Here is a 20,677-nt window from a genome sequence, read left to right on the forward strand (position 1 = left end):
ATTAAAAAAAAAATAACAGGACCGATGTGTCACAACACATAAAGGAGAATTCTAAAATAAATTTCAGAAATAAGTTCTCCTTAGGTAAGGAAAGAATATAGCAAGGCAATGCTCAGCCTCTTTCTACTAATATTTGACCTGGGAAAACGTTATAGCACCACGCGTTGACATGTCAAAATAAGGGAAACTAGAAACTGTTGCAGTAATCTCGTTAAATTTAATTTGGAAGGAGAACAAAGGGATTAAGTGAAAAGGAGCTGAAAATAAAGACTGTTGGGGCTAACCTCCAAATGAATCACGCAACAATCTGGTTAACTTAGAATCCCTTGTGGGGTATATGTGGACTGTTTTCTGCCAGTGCATTTATACATTTGCCAAGGGAAGTAAGAGAAAGATTGATAAACTTAGCCTTTCGAGCAAGTGACATTCACTGTACACAACAAATATAAGCTTGTTACACCCTAAAATGCATGCTTGACAGAAATTCCAATGAAGGCCCTGCCCAGAAGTACAGATATCAGCTTGATTGTATGCAATGATCAAATGACTCTTATTGTCTAATTGTTTATAAAAACAATCAGCAACTTTTTTCCGCTCTTGTAACCCTTCGTTATCAAACAATTTCTGTGTGAGATATTCATGCTAGTTTTAAGATGGATGTTTTTCTGCCTTTTAGATTTATGGATCTCCTTCATGCTGCTAAGACCAGTTCGAATGCTAAAAATTCAGACTTGCTTGCACCAGAAAAGACTAGTATCCTCTGCAAACTTGAAATTATATGAACAAGGATCTGGGGAAGTATCATTGCCTGATGTCTCACCATTAGTTAATTGCATGTTCGGGAAGATCTCAATCATTTTTAGCAGCATGATGGTTTGCCTGCTACAAATTGGCGAGGAAAACCATGATGCTGAACCTTAACTACTGAGACATCAGGCAATGATACTTCCCAGGCATGCAATTCATTAATAGGGAGCATCTTTGTTGGTGCAAGATTTCTTGTATAGATTCCATATACAACTGGAGCAGCAACATGAAGTGAGAATCTAAAACAGAAAACATCCATCTTAAAACTAGCATTCGAATATCTTCACACAGAAAGATAACGAAGCAAGAGCGGGGAAAAAACGCGTTTTCTCAAGAGAAAGATGTGATAATCAATTATAAGAGTCATTTTCATTGCAGACAATCAAATGATTGTTGGATCTTGCTGGATCTGAAACATTAGAAAAATCTGGTAAGTCCACATGGCTGTCTCACAATCACAAACTTATACAAGTAACAACACAGAAAATGTGCCCCATATACTCTTTCTTTTTGGCAGGGCCTTCATTGAATTTCTGTCAAGCATGCATTTCATGTAACAAGCTTTGTCCTGTATATTTGTTGTGAACCAGGCAGTGAATGTCACTTGCTCGAAGAGCTCTGACCATAATACCACGCTCCGCCGCATCATCTTTGCCCAGTTTCCCAACCGTATAAGTTTTTCCGGTACCTGTTTGACCGTAAGCCATAACAGTCCCATTATACCCGCTCAACACACTGCAAAAAAGTACATCAAAAATTTCCAGTCTATGATCAACATCCAAACCATACAATCACTTCGATTTCTTTCACAATCAATTATGAGTGAACATAAATATATTAATCATATATTCAATCGCACATTACATTGTAATAAATATGAATTAGTTACCTCAACAACAACAGACTTTCACAACAGCTTCGTAAACGCGCTTTTGAGAAGCAGTTTCAGTAAAAACCTTGTCGAATCTATAAGATTCAGAACTCCAATTGTTTTTCTTCAATTTCAACCTCTTCAACTGCATATCAAGAAACAGCATGAATTCTTGTTTACAAAAAATATATATGTGAATAAATAAAATAAAAACATTTTTAATCATAGACTTTTCAGCACATAAAACAAACAGGAAAAAAAATATAATAATAACCTCAGGTAGTAATTCCACACAATCATTAAAATCGGCATCTAAAATGAGTTCTTCTGCATTCCTTGGCCGTAACCTTGCAGCTACTCTCACTCTTCCATTGTCTGTCATTAACACAATAAATAAAAATAATCAAATATTTTAGAAAATTAAAAAAAAAAACACTCCTCTCCGGTTTTTGAAATTTTTTTTCTTCCGAAGTAGCAAGAAAGCAGAGAGAGACCGCTGTCGAAGTCGAGAGAGTGAGAGCGGGAAGAAGTAGGAGTAACAGAGCGTCTGGAAAGAGGAGAGGAGCCTTAGAGCGAACAGAATGGTTGCCGTTACTATAATTTTGTCGTGAATCTCCATTTCTCGAATTCGAAGAGGAAGATGAAGAAGATCCATGGAGAGGAGTAATTTGACATTGTTGCTGTTGCCTCTCTACTCTGCATGACACTCTCACGGTTGAATTGCGAGCCATTGTTGGAATTTCAAAGCCAGAGCGTTTCCATTTTTTTTAATAAAAAAAAAAAAAAGAGTGCAGGAAACCGTTTTCTTCGTTTTTGGAAATTTGTTTCTTCTTTTCTTTTCCTTTCTAGAGGAGATAAAAGTTCGAGGCCGGCACGATGGGAGAGGGGGGACGTAGCGTGTGTTTTGTGTGTGTGAAATGGTTTTTTCCCGCGCGTTGAGGTGGTGTTATGGACGACATGACGTTGGTGTCAGTGCTGTTTAGTAACGGTTGGTTGTTAGGTTAGGTTACGTGTTGCCGTTTTGGGATTAGTGGGCCTAATGAAAGGGCTAAAATTAGCCCTGAGACCGAGAGAGGAGAGAGAGGAATTTGGAACACCAAGTGTTTTTAGTGATGTAGTGTATTGTTTTTTTTTTTTAAAGAGACATATTAAAATATTAATATATTAAAATTATTAAAAATAATAAAAACATATTAATTTAGTTTTCTTTCCATGTAAAACACTAAAAAAAAAACAGAGAGACTCACTTAAATAGAATTTCATTTTTTTGTGATTGTGGCTGCACAGTTCGTTAATGGAGTTGTGGTTTGTGTTGCCCAATGAATGCTGCGTCAATTATCTGCAATCTTTTTGTGAAAACGTGGATAAATGGGATTTTTTTTTTTTTCGAGGACCAGGTTCTCTAAAATCATGGCTTCTTTCTTGATGTCTTAGCTAAAATCACATCAAGAACCTGGGACGTGGAACAACTTTTCGGAAGCTCATTAACTAATGTGCAACACCTACAAGATTACAATATTACCATGATGATATTAAAATCTCATCATCGTATAATTAATGTCAGTTCTATATAATTAATGTTACTACTTCCTAGTACTTCGCTAGCTACAAGCCTACAAACCCACAGCCACGGGCCTGTTCTGCTTTGCATGTTCTGAGAATCTGAACATTCCTAGGCATCCGAGCTTTCAAGAAAGTGCCGCCCCAATTACTAATGTACATGCTTCATCGTTTATTCAAGTTGATCACTTCAAGAGAATTGTCTCTGTTACTAAAATTTACAAATGTTGAATACTTTCCTTCGTAGTAATAAATTCCTCTTATAAAATAAAGAAGACCATATTTTCGGATATATCATGTTATTAGAGGTTATATTTTTGAATATTTATGAGTTTATATCAGTAATATTTGGATTTTTTTTTGAAATGTAAAAAACAAAGATATTAAAAATAGAAAGAATATATCTCCTTTTCCCTTTTATTTTGAAAAATAAAAACTTACCCTGAAATTATTATAAAGACATTTATTTTATAAATGCACGTCAAGAACTTTAAACAAAGACAACTATATCAAAATAACTCTTAAGAACTTATTTGTAGGTAATTACGCATTATTTTATTTAATGTGTTTTTCTTATCCTAATTGCAGTGCATTTATCTCGCATTGTCATCATATAATTATTCTTGCAGGGTTCAGCTTGCTTTTCTGTGCTGATTAAATCGTTGTCACCGGCCAGTTTAACTACCACTTCATACTCCAAATGTTTTTCTTATTCTGGCAGGGTTCAGCTTGCTTCATGTTTGTTTTGTTTTATCCATTATGGCCAGCATAAGAAGAAAGTTTGATTCCAGGTGCAAGCTGGATACAGAAGTGGGAAGCAACCTTCTCAAATTCTAAATCGTTTGTGGGGTTCAACAAATATAGAAACGCTAGTATGAAAATCCAAACTTCTTGAGTTTTCTAGCATTGCTGTAAGATTTTGAATAATTTTCTATTGCTTTTCAAAAGTGTTTTTTAATTTAAAATATATTAAAATAATATTTTTTTATTTTTTAAAATTTATTATCTACTAAAAAATGTACATGGTGGTAACAATGTTAGATCAAGTAATCAAAATAGGTCATGAAATCTCCATACCTTTGATCTCTATGACGAGTTAATATTTTTTGATTCCATGAAAAACCACATGTAGGCTCTTCACTCGCATTTACATTTCCATTGTATGCATACAGATCCTCCTTGCAACCAAGATATTTGCAGATTCAATAGATGGATTTACATTTTGATACTCGTAATGCAAGCCTCCCCGACATAGTTTGCCTTCTTCTCATGCAGTGGTATAGATCAATCCCTTCAATTTAAAGGCCAGTCCGATTCATAAATACTTACGCCATCCAACAATGCAATAGTGTGCAAAAAGCATAGGCACCTCTCGTAAATTAGAACCTTGAAGCTGTATTCCATCTGATTTTGAAAGTTGCTTCCAGGTAGAGAATGTAAAACTCCAGCTATTTTGCGGCGACTGCTCTTAACATTTCCATCCCAGAGTCTTCAGATCAGTTTGTTTTAGCTCAGCATGCTTCCCAAGCCTGAGAACAAAATAAAACAAAACTTACAGCTTTCAGATCAACTGATCACAAAAAGAGTTGGATTCTAAAATATATAGCATCGCCAGCGAAAGGCAGCCTCGTTTAGAAAACGCACGCTTCATCAACTACTACCTACAAGCAACAACAGTGGGCCCTTTCCCTAAAGGGACGAGAGTAAATTTGGGCCTGGCACCCACCATTTGTCCCAAAACATCTATCTCATGATGTATCAAATGTTTTAACTTCTTTCTTTCCAAGGTTCACTATATCAGCATTGAGGCTGCTAAAGTTACCACAACTAGCAAGGGAGATAAGCTTTGTTATTCTTTCTTCCACTTTTGCAAAATGAAAATTTTGATTCAAGTGAAAAGGATGAGAGAGAGGAACTTAAAGAATGTTCTCAAAAACAGAAAATGTCAGAGACAATCACCCGAGGTCTGATGGGAGTCTGAAACCACCAATGCGGACACGTTTCAATGAATGAATCTGAAAAATAAAATAAAATATAATAAAAAAGGAGAAATATCTGATGTAAACACATTGAGCAATGATCAGATCATAAACAAGACAAGAATGGAGTTGCTATTAGTAGTCAACATAGGAAGAGTGCCACTAAAACTGGTAATGGCCATTGTCTGTGTTGAATTTTTAAGATAAAAGCATGCAAGTAAAAGGACAAAAATGTTTATCATCTCAAGCCACAATTAAGATTAAGAAGCAATCAATATATCACTGTACTTCCCCTATACAGCCTCTTAGTAAGGATATAATTGATCGAGGATACAAATAACAATGCTGATGATACTGTTAGTTTCCTTCTTCTTTTTTTTCCACTGTAACAAGGGTCTCATAAAAAACTTAAACCAACCTCAAGCCCAGCATTTTTTACTAGTTCTCGGACCTCATGGTTCCTCCCTTCATGAACCTGCAACAACAGTAAAAAGTTTTTAGCATTTATGTGTGTTAATCAGCTGAGATGAGACATTGAACAAAGCAAAACCTCAAAACCAGAAAGAAACGCACGGTGTTATACAAATTGAAAAGGAAAATGATCATTGAGCAACAATACTTGAGGTTACATAGCAATTATAAGAATCCCATCCATCACACTGGTGTAAACAGCTCTCTTGCCCCACTTGTTTTTCCTTCTTCTCGGTGAATATAAAAGAAAAGAACACGATTTTTTATCAACCCCATCTCATTGAAATCCAAAAGTAATATCATTTAAGCACTTTATAGAAAAGCATGAAACTGTTTCACTGTGTTAGAATTTGGAACATGCTGAAAATCTACCTTTGAAGTCTGAACACAGTGAGGAAGGTCAAATTCAAATGCAAGATTTGAAATATATGATAAAACAAGTAGATCCACGATAGGAAAGGTTGTGATGGATAAATGGTGTCTTTATGGATGCAATACTATACAATATTAAAATAATTCTTGCTGACTGAAACATGAGAAAAATACCACAATACGAAGACGAGGTCTTGGTCTATCTGGTTGTTGTGGTAACAACTCCACAGAGTCTGGGGCGCAATGGACACCTTCAATGACTGTTCCTTCGCTGATGGCAAACAAATGACGCTTGCTTACTACACCATCAACTGTTGCAATATATCTGCAATCACACATACAGTTACTAAAATGCAGAGGATGTTCCCGTGTCTAACCATTCACAGCAAGTTATATCCAGTCCTTTCTCACCAAAAATTAGAAAGCAATTTCAGTCATGATTCAATCTATTCTGCAGGAAAATTAAGCTTAACAGTTTGTAGTTTGAATAAAGGACTAGTTGCATGAAAACTTACTCCTTTGATAAATTTGATGATGGATGTGCAATTTGTTGGGCAAAGTCTCCTGGAGAAGAAAGGCATTAGTTATTATCAATCCATTGAATTTTGATTAAAAAGAAAAAAACTCAGAAAATCCCAATTCAATATATTCACAAATCATAATGTTATCATCACACCATCATTGGTCACGATAATCAACCCAGTTGTGGCAACATCAAGTCGTCCGACAGTAAACAGCCGTGGCTTAGGTAATCCTGGATTTCTTTTATCCTACAAAACACAAACAATTATAACAAACTTCCAAAAGCAAGTAGATAAAAAAACAATCACATAAACACCTTACCCAACTCTGAAAATAATCATCCAATAAGCACATTACAGACTTAGACTCTTTCTCCCCCAACGAGCAAATGTACCTGCCATAATTCGCGGATCACATCAGTCTCCACCGCACATACTGCATAAACATCAAGAATACTTAAAAACAACCCAAACATAAGTGCTAACATACCCTTTTGGCTTATTGAGAGCAATATAAATTTTCGGGGGCAGTTTCTTGGGAAGCCGATTTCCATTAACATAAATAACATCCCTCCCGGGATCAACTCGAGTCTAGACATCATTAATACAAAGTTAACAAAACCATAAATTCCAAATTCCGACAGAAATACTAGTTTTATTAATAGAGAAATCATATATTTATTATTACCTGTGGAGCATTGCACACAGAACCATTAACAGTCACTTTGCCTTCAAAAATCAGCGCTTCACTGCTCCTCCTCGACGCCACTAATTACATAATTAATAAAAGATTAATACATTACATATACGCATGTACATGTGTATATACGTATGCAATAAACGAATACGTAGAGTATTTTACAGTGATTTACCTCCGGCAGCGGCTAGAACTTTACTCAACCGCTGCGCTTGGTCTCTAAAATTCTCATTATAGAACCTACGCGCCGCCTTAGACCGCGTAGGCTCCACTTCCTGCTTGGCCTTCACATTTCCACCACTCTCTTTCTTCACCTTGTCTTTCTTTTTCTTTGGTTCTGTTTTGGCATCGGCGATAGCGTGGATGAGACGCGCGGGAGGGTTAGATTGGAGCTTGAGGTTTCCATCTTCTCCGCGGACTATCCAGGGAATGAAGAGCTGGCCTGGAGGGAGAGAGAGGGATGCGGCGTCGGTTTGGAGGTTGGCAGGGAGTTTGGGTTTGGGTTTAGGAGGGGCGAAGGTGATGTTGAATTCTAGAGAAGCGGTGATGCGTGTGGGACGGAGGGACTTGTTGAGGAGGGAGAGTGAGGGTTTTCTGAAGAAGGTGAGTTGGTGGTGAAGATGGAGAGTGGATAGCGATGCTGCCATTTTAGGGAGGAGGATTGGGATTGGTCTGCGGGAGGTATACCTTAGCCGTTAAGTTGTTATTTTGTATTTGGGCTGGGCCGAATTTTTTAATGGACTGGGCTTTTCCCTCTATTTTACTCCCGTGCTCAGTTTCTTTTAAATGTAACTTTTTTTTCCTTCCCCCCCCCCCCTCCCTCTTTTTTTTTTTTTTTTTCCCTTCTCTTTTTAAGGTTAGGGTGTTGAATAGGACAAGCTTCGACTCCTCAACCAACTTTCCTCGAACCTCAAATTGACTAACCCGTAGTTTAACTGGACACTAATTCAGGCTTTGGATCAATCTAAAAATGTTTTCACAAAATAAACCAGGATATTCGATGCATCTAATCTCCAGGATACAAGCCCCTAGTTTAACTGGACACTAATTCAGGCACATTACGAGGCACAACAAATACTTCCCTAATTCAGGCCTATATAATAGCCCAAGCCCATAAAAAAAGTCCAACTCTCTTTCAAGCCAGTTCAAAAAATAAAAAATCTAAGCCCATAATCACGTCATCATCTCCTTCTCGATTCTCCTTTCCTCCTCCGTCTCCGTCTCCGTCTCCCTCCCTGTCGCAGACACAGAACAGAAGCCAAAGAAAAAGATTTCACTTTATCGCACTCTCGAATTCATAGCAAAAATGGCTCAAATCCCTAACTTAGACAACTCTCCTCTCAATCTTAAATCCTTCAGGTCCGCAATAATCACCATTTACTTAACTACTCTTAATCACGATCACTAATCTACTAATTTTTAACTTTTCAGGGAACAATCTCAGAAAGATCTCGTTGACATCCTCAAGAACGTAAGTTCGTTGTCTGTTTCCCGAGAAAATGCAAACTCTCAAGTTTCTTGCAGATCCGTTGCTTTAGTTTAACGGAATTCTTTATACAATGTAGATTAGCGGTGTTCATATTCCAGCTAGGTTTCTTGAATTTTGAGAAATTTGATGTTTTATTGAATTTCAATATTGATTTTGATTGTAAATTTAATAGATTCGAGGAAAGAAGTGTTTAGTGATTGATCCAAAGCTTAGTGGATCGATTTCGCTGATAATCCAGACAACAATTCTTAGGGTAAAAATTTTCTCTATTCTGTCATGCTTTAGTGTGTTAGCTTGATGAATTTGAATTGTGTAATTTAATTGCTGATTTTAGAAATTCTGTTGTGTTAATTGGTAATAAACAGGAAAATGGTGCTGAATTGCGGCATCTTTCAGCGGAACCAGTTCAGACTGATTGTACTAAAGTGGTTTACCTTGTTCGTTCAGAGTTCAGTCTGATGAGATTCATATGTTTCAACATTCATCATGACACGTCACAAGGACTCCAGAGGGAGTACTATGTTTATTTTGTGCCTCGTCGTGAGGTTGTTTGTGAGAAGGTATGGTTTTAGTGGTAGTTCATGTGCACATTTGAATTCTCATGTATTGATCATGTCTAGGGTTGTAAGGTGTTTACTTGGTTGTGCAGGTCCTTGAGGAGGAAAATGTTCATAACTTGGTGACAATCGGGGAGTACCCATTATACATGGTTCCATTGGATGAGGATGTACTATCATTTGAACTTGACTTAGCTAACAAAGTATGGCTGCTGTTTTTGTTCTCTCCAAAAGACCTTTTGGATATTCTTTTGTTTATCCTTATCTATATTATCTTCCTTTTCTTTTCTTGTTTCCATTGAGTGTGGCAGGAATGCCTAGTTGATGGTAATACAAGTTCACTCTGGCATATTGCAAAGGCCATTCACAAGCTTGAGGTTAGATGATTTGATGGATCCAAAAAATTTACTTTTAAACTATGTAGTATTGAGAATGTTTCCTGATAAGTATGCTTCTCATGATTATACTTTATGGAAAATTATGCCTGCAGTCTTCTTTTGGAGTGATACCAAATGTGAGAGCAAAAGGTAAAGCATCAGTACGCATTGCTGACATTCTCAATCGCATGCAAGCAGAAGAACCAGTTAACTCATCCGATGTAATTGTGGCTACTTTTAGTATGCTTTTAAGTTTTAACCAATGTGCCAGTTAGACACTTCTTTGTATATTTACAATTGATTTGTTGCCTGTGACTGATTACTTGCTCATCATTTCAGATGGTTATGCCAGAAATAAATACTCTCATTCTTATGGACAGGGAGGTGAACTATCTCTCTTCCTTTCCTTCTTAGCATAATCAATTGTATAGGCGATGTGATGCAAGTTACTCATGTACATGTGTACTGGCATGCATAAATTTCCCATCATTGTCTTAAGAACATGACTGCACTTTTGAATAGGACGAGCGTTTGAAAATTTTAAGAAAACTGAAAATTAGAAAGTGACTGCACATCTCAAAACATGATATTGGATATTAAGTGTAAGGATTGGTCACAGTCCTGGATAATGAGATGGAAATTGCTTTATATATACTGCTCCTGGAAAAACTTTGTAAACACCCTCTTTCATGAAAAAAAATTATATAAACTAAAAGTTCTCTCTTTTAGTTCTTCTAGAGTCCAAGTACTGTTTCCATGGTATCTGCCAATTGAAATTCCAAACAGTTGCAGTGATTGTAAGTTGTGCGGACATTGGTATAAACTCCACCTATGGTCATGAAATTAAGACACCTAGATTCTTTAGCTAATTTAGGAGTTAGTTGTAGGGCTTTGCAGGGGTGTGCATATCAATGAGTTAGTTGTAGGGCTTTGCAGGAGTGTGCATATCAAGTCAGTCAGCAAAGAAATTCTTTGAAGTTTCTGTTGTTGAGCTAAGCTGATACCTGGGCCAAGCTAGAATTAATGCATAAACTTGTAGTATGAATTGTAAAGCTGATATCTCTTGGACTTTGCTTATTATGATCTTGATGTATAAATAAATACTATTGCTATTTAAAAATTTATCCGCTTGCTGCAGGTGGACATGGTTACTCCTATGTGCTCTCAATTAACATATGAAGGACTTCTGGACGAGGTAATTTGACACTCAAGTTTAAACCAAGATTCTTTAGCTGTTTTGACTGCTTTTTGGAGACTATATGTGCTAATTTTGTTACTAAATATGATTACTGATGAAAAATGTGTTTGTGTCTGTCTGTAATTCTATAGTTTCTGCCTTAAATTAAGTATAACTTCGACACAAAAATATTTTATCTCTCCTAGCATGAGCATCAGAAAATTTTAGTTTCTATTATTTGGATGCTGAATATTCGAAGTGTTTCTGAATGAACAAAAATGACAATACTTATCTATGGTTAGTTGGATATGTTATTAGCCAATCTCTAATTATATTTAGCGCAGTTTCTGCACATCAACAATGGTGCCGTGGAGCTTGATTCATCTATCATGGGTGTTCAACAAGAAGGAAAAAAGATGAAAGTTCCACTTAATTCAAGGTATGCTATGTGATATATGGGTATTTTCCCCCCTCTTATCTGTTCCATAGAAAAGGGAAAAAGAGATGATACAATGGGTATAGATGGATGTTGGCGAGGAAGTGTTATCCTTGATTGAAATCCTAACTCGTATAAGTGCATGTTGCATAGGTGCAGTTGGGTTTAAGATTTATGCCCCATGTTTCACTGAGCTATCAGAACCTTCAACCTTCTCTCTTGCTCTCTACCCCTGCCTTTTCTTATGTCTTGGCAATTAATTCACTGTACATGTCTGAACCATTTTTCAGTGACAAGCTGTTCAAGGAAATTCGAGATCTCAACTTTGAAGTTGTTGTCCAGGTTGCTCCATTTTTCTGGAAGTTTATTTTAATTTCCACATTAATTTAAGATTCTCCTTTTCAACTGTGATCAGTTCTTTGTATGCTCTTCAGTTTCTATTTCCTTAGTGGGCATCTACAGTATGATTACAGGTCCTTCGTCAAAAAGCAACATCTATGAAGCAGGACTACACAGAAATGACGACTACTGTATGTGCATTGTCATCACCTGAACTTTCATGTTTGTTTTTTCATAATTAACGAATAACTGTTGCCGACTCACTACCTGCTCAAGTAGCTGCCTTGTATTTGTTTGTTCTTCTTTCTGCTTTATGAAAGAGCTTCCCAAGTAGAGAGTTGCTGCTACAGTTTATACCAATAATCAGATTACTATTGCATGCAAGCTTAATCTCTTGAATGCTTTACTTTTGGATACTTGAAGAGTTATGTGCATTTTCTAATCAGGTGTCATTTAATTGATACAGCACCAGACAGTTTCTGAGTTAAAGGATTTTGTTAAAAAGCTGAATTCATTGCCGGAGATGACTGTAAGTCACTCTAATTCAATTCTCACCTATCATGCCCTCTGTCAGTGTTGTTCCAGTGATGCTAGGTTTTGATTTGCTGCTTCTGATGGCTTCAGAGACACATAAATCTTGCTCAGCATCTGTCAACATTCACATCAAAGCATTCATTTCAGTCACGACTTGACATGGAGCAGACACTTGTTGAGGCTCAGAGTTATGACATGTAAGTTGATTTGAATTCTTACATCCTTGCTTTGAGAGCTTTATATGCTCTGTTCTTTTCTGCATATTGATTAATAGGCCAACATTTGCATTTGTTCTATGTCATTCAGTTAATGACTTTTTCTGCATGTTGATGCTCATAGAAGATGCTGGATGTGATATTTTTATATTGTGTGCAAAAAAATAGTTTATTTGATTTCCTTTAAAAATTTAGGGCATTTTTGATGAGTAGATGGATTGATCTGAGGAGACCGCATGGGACAAACTTGTGCAGTAGGGGATGTTGGACAGAAATCTGGGCACATGGCAAGATAGAAACTGCCTATGTTTCAAACAATAGTATAAGAGTTGTCCTGTCTAGTCCTATTAATCAAACTTATTTTCTGCTCGTGTGCTTTGATAAAACTTTCCTGTACCTCAATTTTTTTCTTACACAATATTGGAAATGCTTCCTCAATTCAAAATGTTTGTATGCGTTTGGAATAATGTAATTGACTAAGATTGTTTTGTCAGATGCTATGATTACATTGAAGAATTAATCCATAAGCAGGAGCCTCTAGTTACTGTCCTCCGTCTTCTGATCTTATTTTCCATCACAAATTCAGGGCTTCCAAAAAAGAATTTTGATCATTTGAGGTAAGAATAGCTTTGTTCACCATTTTTTTAACTTTAATTCCTCTTGCTCTTGACTTTCACAGCTGTTTTATCCATTGTATTATGTAATTATATTCCAGTTATTCTGCGTTATGGTTATTGAATACTTCTGTATTCCTCATTTAGGAGAGAGCTGCTTCATAGCTATGGATTTGAGCACATAGCAATGTTGAATAATTTAGAGAAGGCTGGATTGCTTAAAAAGCAGGTTTAGTATGATTTTTCCTTCATAGCAAGGCATTTCGTTTGCATTACATTGTAATTTAATAGTTAAGGTAAACAGCATCTTTCAAATTCCCAAATTCATTGTACATCATTCTAGTCTTGCAGGAAAGTAAAGGCAACTGGCTGACAATCAAACGTAATCTCCAGCTTGTAACTGAGGATACTGACACTACCAAGTATGCAACCTCTTGATCATGCAATCAGTTTTTTATAATAAAATTATTTAAAGAATGTTTAATACATTGTCCATTTAGCTCTGCTAATCTTTTGTTCCAAAGCTGAAGATGCCCGGGGATAATAAACTGGAATGTATTATGGGGCCTGTTTTCCTGTGGCTCAGATTTATTTTTTTATCTGTTTCTGAAGTTGAAAATTACAGAGTCTGCTAAAATATGTTTTAGATTGTTTTCTAAGAACACATTTTCTTAAATTCTCCTGAAACTGCATCCATGAGAATCTGTAGTATGCTTTCAATTTGTTTTTCCTAATTTATCTCTAAAAAGTTGAAATCATCTTAAATTGAAATTCTCCAAATCTATTACTGTTTGAAAAATTCATTCTTGAAAAATGAAATGGAATGCCATGAAAAAATGAAGCACGCATTTCTGCATTTATAAATTTATGCTGTTTTGATTTATTTTGCAAGTTAGCCTTTTCTAACATCCCTTTCTTTCATAACTTGTAAAACTATTTCTTATGCAACAGCCCCAACGACATTGCGTATGTCTTTTCTGGATATGCACCACTTAGCATCCGCCTTGTCCAGCATGCTGTTCGATCTGGATGGTGGGGTCTATTTTGAATTCTGCTTTGAGCTTATGTACTTCTTCAGCAGTGGATCCTGCATGTTTATTGGTTATCTATATTTATTTTTGTAATTAAATTGTGAACTACCTTAAAGATTAATGCATCTGTGCCTTTTCTGGTCTTACTTAAAGATAAAGCCCCTTAAGCATTATAGGTTGAATTGAAGCAAGTTTAATGTGATCGAGTCCAACTGATGCACAATCATTTAGAGTTGATTTATCACCTTGTTTGTGATTCCAAGAAGCTTAAGTTCATGTGTTCTTTGGTACATTTAATTGGATAAATAACATCTTTGCACTATAAATGTGAACTTCACAAGTGACCTTATCTTAGTGAAACATGATGGCTTGACCTTTCAGGCGTCCCATGGAAGAAACTTTGAAGCTGTTGCCAGGACCTCATTCAGAAATGAAGAGAGTCAGTAGACTTCTCTCTTTCCTCCCTTCCTCTTGCTTTATTGTTGCTTCTAATATTTTTGTTTTACTGATAGTATGCTTCTAGTTTTTTACATATATGCATGCCATAGAATTTTGATATCTTTTACCACAATAGCTTTCATCCTACTTGTGCAGGGTGGATTCTCAAGCAGTTCTTCGTTTGACACTTTGCATGGGGCTTCAGCAGCTGTTGACAGGCATGCTCAGACACATCCTGGTTTCTTGTATTTTGATCAAGCTGTTGTTTCTAGTCAATTGATATTTACATTGCTTTGATGGCATCAAGCCATCATTGATGACCGTGAGGTTATCTACATTTTCTGATTGATATAATCTAAAGAGCATTGCCTGTGATCAATGATCATAAAAAATTTTATGTGCATCTCTTTGTATCACTTTTACCAAATACTTAATAGTACAAAAAGTTTTTGTGAATGACTGATCACAGAACTGGTTGGATTAATCATGCACTCCAAGTGTTTAGAGTAGATTCACTTTCAACTCGTTTCATGCAACATCTTGATCTTCGTTGAATTGTAACACTAGTTTACATGTTTCAGAGTTGCTGATGGAAGGCGCTCCCTGGTACTTGTTGTTTTCATTGGAGGGGTAACATTTGCAGAAATTTCTGCACTTCGATTTCTCAGTGCTCAGGTTTGTTAAATACTTTGCGAGTCTGAATCTGTAGTGGGCAATTGTAATATGCGGATCTTGATTAGGCAGTCGATTATCAAAGTTGCTTGTGGGTGAGACCTTGGTTTTTCTCCCATATTAATGAAAGCATTTAGACTAGCATTTCAAAATGAATGAAGGATGGTGCATCCCTTTGGATGATTTTACTGGATCTTTTTTTCCAGTTTAGTCTCTTTTGTTAGTGAAAAGCTCTATAACATGACTTCTGAAAAGAAAATACTGTCAAGTGTTTGGATTCTGACAAGATTGTATTTGAATGGTTGTTATGTTGGGTGTAGGTTTTTTAATATATATAAATATTCATCTATTCTTCAGGAAGCGATGGCATATGATATGATTATTGGGACAACAAAAATCGTCAATGGTAACACCTTGACTCAGACGTACATGGAAAAGTTGGCTTAATTTGTAAAGAAATGTATTTTACACCGACTTCTTAAGCGAAGACTTGGAAAAATTTTGGCTTACCAAGCCGAGAATGAGACCGCTCACGGAAAACGCGCAGAAAGCACCAAGGTAATGCTATCGAGCTATTCTGTGCGGAGAAACATTGGTATTTTTATTATCTTAATTTACCCGGCCGGAATTGTTTATGTATATACGTTGTGTTGACATTTCTAGAGAATTCTTGTAAATTGTTTATTTGGGTTGAATGAAAGGGAGGTTTTGTCAATCAACAAATGCTACTGTCGATACATGCCTTCTTCAGGTGAAAATAGCTAAAAAGATTGTCTTCTTCGGTCGTAGTTTCATTTCATATGGTTTGATAACTGCTCCTTTACTTGATAACATCATCTTGCCAAGTCTATAAATATCTTTCGATGCAATGAAATTTTGTTCCACGCCATCTTAGGCTGACTACAGTTGCACCTTCTAATTAACAGTCATGGATGAAAAGGGATCAGATGACACCTGAAAATGTTTCTAAAATATAGCCATTGTAAGTTCATTCCAACCTCTTAACATATTACATAACATCTGGTGAGGAAATGTGGATGCCCCAAGCACTTCTAAACGTTCACGGAAAGAACACATCACCTTGAATGCGATGCTTCAAGGCTGACATCACCCCATCTTCTCTATATTACCAAACTCCTCCATCTCATTAAGATAATAATTTCCTGAAATCAGCTGCAGCTCATATAACGAGACCAAGTCCCACCAGAGCCGGCAAAGTTTTAAATGTAGGGCCACTGACCTTTCCTGCCTGTTGGTGAAAGCTGACCGTTGTTTTTACCTTTATCTTAACTGGGGGAGATCTTAACTGGGGGAGACGCACCAGTCTTGCATGCCTACGCCGCCGAGATGCACACTTCCATATCTGCCCTTTTGTAAAGAGATACCTATTCAAAACTGAATGACTATTCAAACAGACATGATTTTGGTTTGCAATTTTCTGAAGTATTGCAGCGTGATTCAGAATCAGCTTTGATTAACCGCAGTATCAACTCGTTGAAGGAGCTCTAATATGCTTCCAGCCTTTCTCTTGGCCCTGTCAGTACCACTCTCCGAGAGTTCCTTTAGTGCCTCTTCAGCACCAAACTGCTTAGCTAAGATCAACTGCTGTGAATCACCAGTGCAGAGCGACCACAAGATTGCTACAGCATTCTCTCGGTTGCGTTGGGATCCAGTCCTGATGACCTCTGTCAGAACAGGAATCGGGTCAACCTGACCAATTGCTACCTTCCCTTCTTGATGACCTGCAAGGATGGCAAGAATTGCCAGTGCTTCATCCACCATTCCTCCCCCAGCATCCCTCAGCAACCTCATCAGGGGTGGCACAATACCAGCCTTTACAGCCCTAGCCTTGTTTCCCTGATAAATTGAAAGATTAAAGATAGCAGTAGCAGCATCCTTCTTTCCTCTTGGAGTACCATCACAAAGCAACTTTATAAGAGCTGGGATTGCCCCAGCTGCTCCTATTGCCACCTTATTCTCATCTATCACGGACAAACTGAAAAGAGTTGCGGCTGCATTTTCCCTGGCCTCCATGCTTCCATTTTTTAAAACATCAACTATATCAGGAATGGCTCCTGCATTAACAATGGTTCCCTTGTTAAGGTCATTTATGGAAAGGTTGAGAAGCGCTGTAACAGCATGCTCTTGGGTTCGAGGATCTGTTGAGGATAATAGCTCCACAAGGAGTGGAACTGCTCCTGCTTCAGCAATGCAGACTCTGTTATCCGCGTTCCTCTTTGCTAATAAACGAAGCTCTCCAGCAGCTGATCTTTGTTGTTCCAGACTACCATTGCCCAATTTGTCTAATAAGGTAGTGACTGCAGCTCGGTCGCAATCTGACATGCTGCTTCCTATTTTGCTTCTACAAGCCCCTGGCTGTTTAGGAAGCTCTACTCCATTGCTCTCACACCATAAAGCAATCAAACTCTTCAAAACATAGTTCGGTGTAAGCGCAGTGTGCAAAAGGGTCTGCTGCGTTTTTGGACATGTCTTATGGCCTGCATCTAGCCATTTTTGGATGCAGGATCTTTCATATGTCTAGACAAGGAAATAAACGATTAATGAATAATGGCTACTAACAAAGATGCAAAGCTGTAAAACTATAAGAGAACTTGTAGAAAACCTGTCCGGTAGAGACAATAACAGGATCTTTCATCAGTTCAAGAGATATTGGGCACCGAAAATCATCTGGGATAACAGGAGATCTGTGTTTAATCATACCCTTTCCAGCCTCAGCAGAATCAATTTCAGGGTTTTCTGTTTGAACATAGTCCTTTAACTTCTTAAATAGGGATGACATCTTCTCGAACCAGTCTCCTGGATCTCCACCACTTGCAATAACCAGTTCATGGAAAGCAAGGGATTCTTTCTTTAGATCATCAACAGTCTGGAGATGCAACTTTTCTGAAAGTCTTTTTAGTATTGCACGGTCAGGATCCTTTTCTCTCTGTGCTATGGCCAAATCAACTTCCAGTTGATGATCTTGGAGTTCTTGCCTTCCCTTTGCTCTTCTGAATTGAGCGTGCACAAGTTCAATCTGGAAAAAAGCAGTGGATATAACATCAACTGGCAGCACTAAAATTAAGCAATCCATTGACTAATTTGAATCATCATCTAGTGCCAAAATCATTCTTCAGAATATCTCATGATGTGCATAAATAAAATGGAAAAGGAGTTTCTTGTAAATATGCTAAAAAAAATCAATTTGGTCATAAGATTACCTGTTCTTGAACTTCCTCTGATAAATTGAGTTTGAAGTAAGGAATCTCACCCAATGCTGCTTCAATTTTTTCTGTAATCTGGTTGATCTTATCTGCTATGTCGTCCCTTTGCAAGGTCTGCATTCCAAATATGGCTTCATTTAAATTTGGAAACTTGGATCTAAAGAATCATGTTTGCAAATGAAAAAAACTGCTAAATTTGATACCAACACCTTAATTTACAGACTTGCTAATATCAAATCATTCAACCTCAAAAACTGAATTATCAAGTTCTAAAACTATCAATGAAAAGAAAAAACCAAAGTATTTGTTGCAGAACACCAGAAGCATGGCATAGCATGGGAAGATGATGGGTATAATCAGAATTCCAAGAAATCATCCAATCCCGCCACCAACTAAGGATGCTGATTGCAATATCCCGACCGTGGGACGAAAAACACAAAAATATGGGAGGTGGTCACAAAATTCAGTGACAGATATTAGCAAGTGCACGACTCGACCTGTATCAGGACAACTTTGTATTTCCAGGTCTGTTCTTTCAATTCATCGAGAATTTTACAGATGATTCTTATGTTTTCAGACACGCACAGCTATGCATTCAGTTACTGATAAAACTAATAATCAAGAAGTTCATAATCAAAGTCCTTAGCTTTCGTTCTGTTCTAAATCAATAATATCTCCATACATCAAATATAAGAAGAAAAAAAACTCAAAACACACAACTTCCATCCATTTTCTCAGAAACCAAACAGAAAATTGAGGTAAATAAACAAATAAATGAAATCTTCCTCATAAAAATTATCCAATAGACAATATAATTTATCCTTGAACAGAGAATAATTAAACCATAGTTCCAACTCATAGCCAACAAAGAAGAAAAAACACAGAGCTTAATGCTTTCATTTTTCTTCTTCCTTGTAACCAAACAGAAAGGACAAAAAACAGTACCTGATACACCTTGCTTCCTTCAACAACCGATTTGAGAAGTTCCTTAGCAGAATCTAAAACGGTTCTCAATAATTCAAATCCTTTAGTCTCTTCTTCACTTAGCTCTTCATTATTATCCTTCAATTCCTCAAACATAGGGCTCAACAGCTTAATCCTACGTACCAAATCGCCATGCGTCTTTTTAAAAACATTTCTACACTCCGGTAACCCAGAAATCTCTTTCACTGAGTCAGCGAGTCGACTCAGCAACTCAGAACTCGGATCTCCCGTTAATGACATGAGTATACGACTGAATTGTGCAAAAATAGCCTTAAAGTGAGGATTTTGAGAGAAATAAAAAAGACCCGGATGACAAAACCGAGTGAAGTTACATGAGTTTCTTTCAATAAATATATGGAGTCTTTTATGACTAAAGTTAAGCCAAAAACCAAGGTCAAGATACAAATTTTAGGCCAGAAGCTGAGGAATCTGAGGGAAATAGGAGAGACCCAGATGAGAGAGTTGAGGGAATGAAACTGGGTTTTAATGAATTGATAAAACAAAAAATGAATGGACAGTGCTTTAAAAGGAACGTTTATCAAAGAGAAGCGTTAAACACCATGGAAGTCAAGGGTTTTTTATGTGAAAGCATGAGTCTTTGATTTTTGGCAGAGAGAAAGACAACAGTTTGGAGCTGAGCAGAAAGTTTTGTTCTTACTTCGGCTTGAGCTTGGTAGACAATATAATTATGGTTGTATTTTAAATAATTTTTTTATTAAAATATATATTATTTATTTTTTAAATTTTTAAAAATTATTTTTTATATTAGTAATGATTTGAAAATACTAAAAATATATTAATTTAAAGTTAATAAAAATAAAAAAAAAAAATTTTAAAATATTTTTGAAACATGAAAACAAATAATATAAATAAAAATAAATAAATTAAAAAAACAATTATGGGATTTAATTTTTTTCTCGTAAAAAATAGAAGTGGGGGTGACAAGGAAATTGCAGTATCGGTTTAAGTCCTGTTGAGACTTGGAAGGGAAAAAAAAATGAGGGAATGATAAGATCATTACTGGCCAAATTTATGGTGCGATTTGTGACAAAATTGTCCTTAAGAATGTAATGTATGATTGTACCGATATTTTATTTTGTGTTTCTGGCAATAATATAGAATGGACTGCCGTTGATTAAAATTATTTAATATATCTCCGTGCAGCACATATCTTTTTACTTGGTCTGGAGAAATAATTATGTGTGGATAAGAAATTTGGAAGTGACTTTAGAGTTAGGATATCTTTTGATAAAACAATTAAATTATTGACTGAGTATTTAGAAATATGGTTTTTTTTTGTTATGTTTTATAA

At 36.5% G+C, this 20,677-nt stretch overlaps 3 protein-coding genes and 1 long non-coding RNA gene across 6 annotated transcripts; 1 reads left to right on the top strand and 3 right to left on the bottom strand.

Annotated features, from left to right (window-relative positions):
* Window positions 1-1,418: 1,418 nt before the first annotated feature.
* LOC118052358 (uncharacterized) lies at window positions 1,419-2,725 on the bottom strand. 2 transcript variants are annotated; one of them, XR_004688167.2, is made up of 4 exons: window positions 2,173-2,725; window positions 1,953-2,053; window positions 1,697-1,823; window positions 1,419-1,542 (listed from the first exon to the last, which is right to left on the bottom strand). It is a non-coding gene; the product is annotated as an uncharacterized lncRNA (long non-coding RNA). The 2 variants fall into 2 exon arrangements; XR_012170439.1 differs by having other exon boundaries at window positions 1,953-2,721.
* A 1,560-nt stretch (window positions 2,726-4,285) lies between these two features.
* Window positions 4,286-7,965, bottom strand: LOC118052357 (putative ribosomal large subunit pseudouridine synthase SVR1, chloroplastic). 2 transcript variants are annotated; one of them, XM_035063307.2, is made up of 10 exons: window positions 7,454-7,965; window positions 7,270-7,349; window positions 7,072-7,172; window positions 6,904-6,976; window positions 6,737-6,830; window positions 6,576-6,624; window positions 6,235-6,385; window positions 5,636-5,692; window positions 5,198-5,253; window positions 4,286-4,767 (listed from the first exon to the last, which is right to left on the bottom strand). In XM_035063307.2, the coding sequence occupies exons 1-10, from the start codon at window positions 7,923-7,925 to the stop codon at window positions 4,707-4,709; spliced, it is 1,194 nt and encodes a 397-aa protein (XP_034919198.1). In that variant the 5' UTR covers window positions 7,926-7,965; the 3' UTR covers window positions 4,286-4,706. The 2 variants fall into 2 exon arrangements, with proteins under 2 accessions (XP_034919198.1, XP_034919199.1); XM_035063308.2 differs by lacking the exon at window positions 4,286-4,767 and having other exon boundaries at window positions 5,194-5,253.
* Window positions 7,966-8,464: 499 nt separating this feature from the next.
* LOC118052355 (vacuolar protein-sorting-associated protein 33 homolog) lies at window positions 8,465-15,894 on the top strand. Its single transcript, XM_035063305.2, has 22 exons — window positions 8,465-8,637; window positions 8,710-8,749; window positions 8,940-9,020; window positions 9,133-9,327; window positions 9,417-9,527; window positions 9,636-9,701; window positions 9,815-9,922; window positions 10,041-10,085; window positions 10,840-10,896; window positions 11,223-11,317; window positions 11,605-11,656; window positions 11,788-11,844; window positions 12,120-12,182; window positions 12,278-12,384; window positions 12,897-13,019; window positions 13,164-13,245; window positions 13,368-13,438; window positions 13,968-14,048; window positions 14,429-14,486; window positions 14,642-14,703; window positions 15,067-15,160; window positions 15,515-15,894. Exons 1-22 carry the CDS (start codon window positions 8,585-8,587, stop codon window positions 15,602-15,604), a joined length of 1,791 nt encoding a protein of 596 aa, XP_034919196.1. The 5' UTR covers window positions 8,465-8,584; the 3' UTR covers window positions 15,605-15,894.
* An 82-nt stretch (window positions 15,895-15,976) lies between these two features.
* On the bottom strand, window positions 15,977-20,025 carry LOC118052354 (U-box domain-containing protein 14). Its single transcript, XM_035063304.2, has 4 exons — window positions 19,327-20,025; window positions 18,379-18,495; window positions 17,781-18,194; window positions 15,977-17,695 (listed from the first exon to the last, which is right to left on the bottom strand). Exons 1-4 carry the CDS (start codon window positions 19,603-19,605, stop codon window positions 16,622-16,624), a joined length of 1,884 nt encoding a protein of 627 aa, XP_034919195.1. The 5' UTR covers window positions 19,606-20,025; the 3' UTR covers window positions 15,977-16,621.
* Between the last annotated feature and the right edge of the window lie 652 nt (window positions 20,026-20,677).

This window comes from Populus alba, chromosome 8 (assembly GCF_005239225.2).
Source record: "Populus alba chromosome 8, ASM523922v2, whole genome shotgun sequence".
Taxonomy (NCBI): Eukaryota; Viridiplantae; Streptophyta; class Magnoliopsida; order Malpighiales; family Salicaceae; genus Populus; species Populus alba.

What these genes read in the sequence shown, in the direction of transcription:
- LOC118052357 (XM_035063307.2), bottom strand. Translation starts at nt 7,925, where the DNA reads ATGGCAGCATCGCTATCCACTCTCCATCTTCACCACCAACTCACCTTC. An exon ending in CTGTGTGCAATGCTCCACAG is followed by an intron (nt 7,173 to 7,269) that starts GTAATAATAAAT and finishes AATGATGTCTAG; the next exon opens with ACTCGAGTTGATCCCGGGAG. An exon ending in TAAAAAATGCTGGGCTTGAG is followed by an intron (nt 5,254 to 5,635) that starts GTTGGTTTAAGT and finishes TTTATTTTTCAG; the next exon opens with ATTCATTCATTGAAACGTGT.
- LOC118052355 (XM_035063305.2), top strand. Translation starts at nt 8,585, where the DNA reads ATGGCTCAAATCCCTAACTTAGACAACTCTCCTCTCAATCTTAAATCC. An exon ending in AACCAGTTAACTCATCCGAT is followed by an intron (nt 9,923 to 10,040) that starts GTAATTGTGGCT and finishes TCATCATTTCAG; the next exon opens with ATGGTTATGCCAGAAATAAA. An exon ending in ACACAGAAATGACGACTACT is followed by an intron (nt 11,845 to 12,119) that starts GTATGTGCATTG and finishes TAATTGATACAG; the next exon opens with CACCAGACAGTTTCTGAGTT.
- LOC118052354 (XM_035063304.2), bottom strand. Translation starts at nt 19,605, where the DNA reads ATGTCATTAACGGGAGATCCGAGTTCTGAGTTGCTGAGTCGACTCGCT. An exon ending in AAGGAAGCAAGGTGTATCAG is followed by an intron (nt 18,496 to 19,326) that starts GTACTGTTTTTT and finishes TTTGGAATGCAG; the next exon opens with ACCTTGCAAAGGGACGACAT. An exon ending in CAGAGGAAGTTCAAGAACAG is followed by an intron (nt 18,195 to 18,378) that starts GTAATCTTATGA and finishes GCTTTTTTCCAG; the next exon opens with ATTGAACTTGTGCACGCTCA.